Here is a 2,638-nt window from a genome sequence, read left to right on the forward strand (position 1 = left end):
ATGCTGGACCGGCTAAGATGATCAGGTCACAGATTGAGAGATTGATCGCCAAAAAAGAAAAGTCACAGAATGAGATTGTTGGGGAATATACATTGTATAGTTGATCACGATTCTGTAATCTGCATTACACGGTCTGGTCAGATCAGATTTCCATTTTTCTTAACATATCTGATTTGTTTGAAATGCTTAAACCTTTTAAGTAATAGTAAAGCGTCGATTTTTTTGAGAAAATCTGATCTGATCGAACTTGCACGGTACACAAGCTGACGCTCATAAAAAGTTATAAAGGCAGGAGGAGACAGAGACAAGGGCAAAATCATCTTGTGAGCTACTCCCGCAAGTGTAAGAGACCGCGTGCGCTGTGGCAAAAGAACCAGATGAACCATGTACAGATCATGTCGCGGCGCATGGTCCGGCCGGAACCAGTCACTTCGCTGTCACCGGAGCCAGAGACGACCATGGACCTCACGCCGTGGGACCTCTCATTGATCGCCTTGGAGTACAACCAGAAGGGCGTCCTCCTGCCCAAGCCTCCCACGACCACCGGAGGACATGGACACGTCGCCGTCGTCGATCGTCTCGCCTCGTCCTTCGTGCGTGCTCTGGGCCGCTTCTACCCCTACGCCGGCCGCCTCGCCGTCGCGCCCGGGAGCAATGCTGACGGTGAGCAGGGCGAGAGCATCGCGATTTCGCTGCGTTGCAACATGGAGGGCGCCGAGTTCATCCACGCCGTGGCGCCCGGCGTCACCGTGGCCGACATCAACGAGTCGCTCTATACCCCGAGGGCAGTCTGGTCCTTCTTCCCGTTCGTCGGGCTGCACGGCGTGGATGCCGCCGCGGGCGCCCACCCGCTCCTGGCCGCGCAGGTCACCGAGCTCGCCGACGGTTTCTTCGTCGCCATGTCGCTCAACCACGGTATCGCCGACGGGACGGCCTTCTGGCACTTCTTCAACACATGGTCTCAGTTCAGCCGTCAGGGTGACGACGCCATCTCCTCGCCTTTGCCGGTGCACCAGAGGTGGTTTGTTGACGGCTTCCATGTCCCAGTCCCTCTGCCCTTCGGCAAGCTCGAGGACATCCCCGTCATCCGGCGTACGGATGGGCACCCAGCGTGGGTGCACGGGGAATGCATCCTCCATTTCTCTGCGGAGAGTGTAAGGAAGCTCAAAGCGAAGGCGAACGCCGAGATGTCCGGCACCACCACCATCTCCTCGTTGCAGGCCCTGCTCGGACACCTGTGGATCGCGGTGTCCCGAGCCAGGAGGCTCGCTCCGAACCAGACGACATCGTACACCCTCCTCGTCGGATGCCGGGGCAAACTGGATGGCCTAACGGCGGCATACGCGGGCGACGCCGTGGCACTCGTCGAGGCGGTGTCCACCGCCGGTGAGATTATTGAAAGGGGGCTGGGCTGGACCGCGTCGCTGTTGAACAAAGTGGTGACGGCGTTCAACGAGGCGAGCGAGAGGGACAGGCTTGAATCCTGGCCGAAAAATCCTAGCTTCGCATGTGTGCCGCCGCACCCCACGGCCACCGACATGGTGGTGACCGGGGGCTCGCCGCGGTTCGACGTGTACGGGAATGACTTTGGTTGGGGCCAGCCGGTAGCCGTGCGGACTGGCCCGGCGAACAAGTCGGACGGGTCGGCGAATGTGCACGAGGGTAGAGGCGCCAGAGGCAGCATTACTTTGGAGGTGTGCCTCGCCCCCCAAGTGCTCGCGAGGCTCGTCGCCGACGAGGAGTTCATGAGCGCCGCCAGCGCATGATCGATCAAGCTACTTCTTACCAGACATGTGCAGATCTGGATGTGTGTTTTTGCTTTCTTCTTTGAAATTTAAGGTCCACTTTATTTCTCTTACATACGCATTGTAAAAGTTTATCGGAAGTACAAAGCATAATACAAAGATTTCATGACCACCAACCGGTCACTTCTATCGTCAGAACGTGCCGTCAACGCGTCGTCGTCGTTGTCCCTCCTCTATCGGAGCCGTCTTCACCTTATCAATGATAAGGTCGGAGTTGATAAGGTCGGAAACTTTCCGGGCACTTGCTACAATGACATTTGCTCTTGTTCAACCATCTGCCCATTTTCTCCTTACCACTCTCCCATTGACTCTTACTTTGCTTTGACTCGTCCTGATCTCCGGGCATTGTTATCAAGGAGAGACACAAGGTGAGCCTGAATAAATTGTTGCTCTTAGATAAGGTCATTATCGTTACCAAGGAGAGACACGAGGTGAGCCAGAATAAATTGTTGCACTCAGATAAGGTCATTACACCTTTCTTCTTTTTGCTCTAGTTATCGTCTAAATTTGTAGTTTCTTTTAGTTTGTTCTTAATTATCTTTTTTTATACCTTGCATTTTTGAATGACGCTTAGTAGAATACACATACATCTGTCATTACTCTCTATTATTTAGCATGCTAAAGAATTACAAATAGAGATACACGATGTATATAGTCACCATACACTAGCACTTCTTGAAGGGACAACACATTTTGCAGTAAGAGATTTATTCAAAATTTTATTCTACAAGGTGCCGACGACAACAAAGCATATCACTACCCCACCTCAAAGAAGAAAATGCCGAAGATGGCGTGTATAACACCCCAAGTCTCACAAGACGGGATAGGAAAAC

General features: G+C 53.1%; 1 protein-coding gene across 1 annotated transcript; it reads left to right on the plus strand.

The window, feature by feature from the left end:
- The first annotated feature begins 377 nt into the window (after positions 1-377).
- Positions 378-1,850, plus strand: LOC123429164 (uncharacterized acetyltransferase At3g50280-like). The gene has a single exon (XM_045113224.1). The coding sequence runs from the start codon at positions 378-380 to the stop codon at positions 1,764-1,766; it is 1,389 nt and encodes a 462-aa protein (XP_044969159.1). The 3' UTR covers positions 1,767-1,850.
- Positions 1,851-2,638: the final 788 nt, after the last annotated feature.

Source organism: Hordeum vulgare, chromosome 2H (genome assembly GCF_904849725.1).
Source record: "Hordeum vulgare subsp. vulgare chromosome 2H, MorexV3_pseudomolecules_assembly, whole genome shotgun sequence".
NCBI lineage: Eukaryota > Viridiplantae > Streptophyta > Magnoliopsida > Poales > Poaceae > Hordeum > Hordeum vulgare.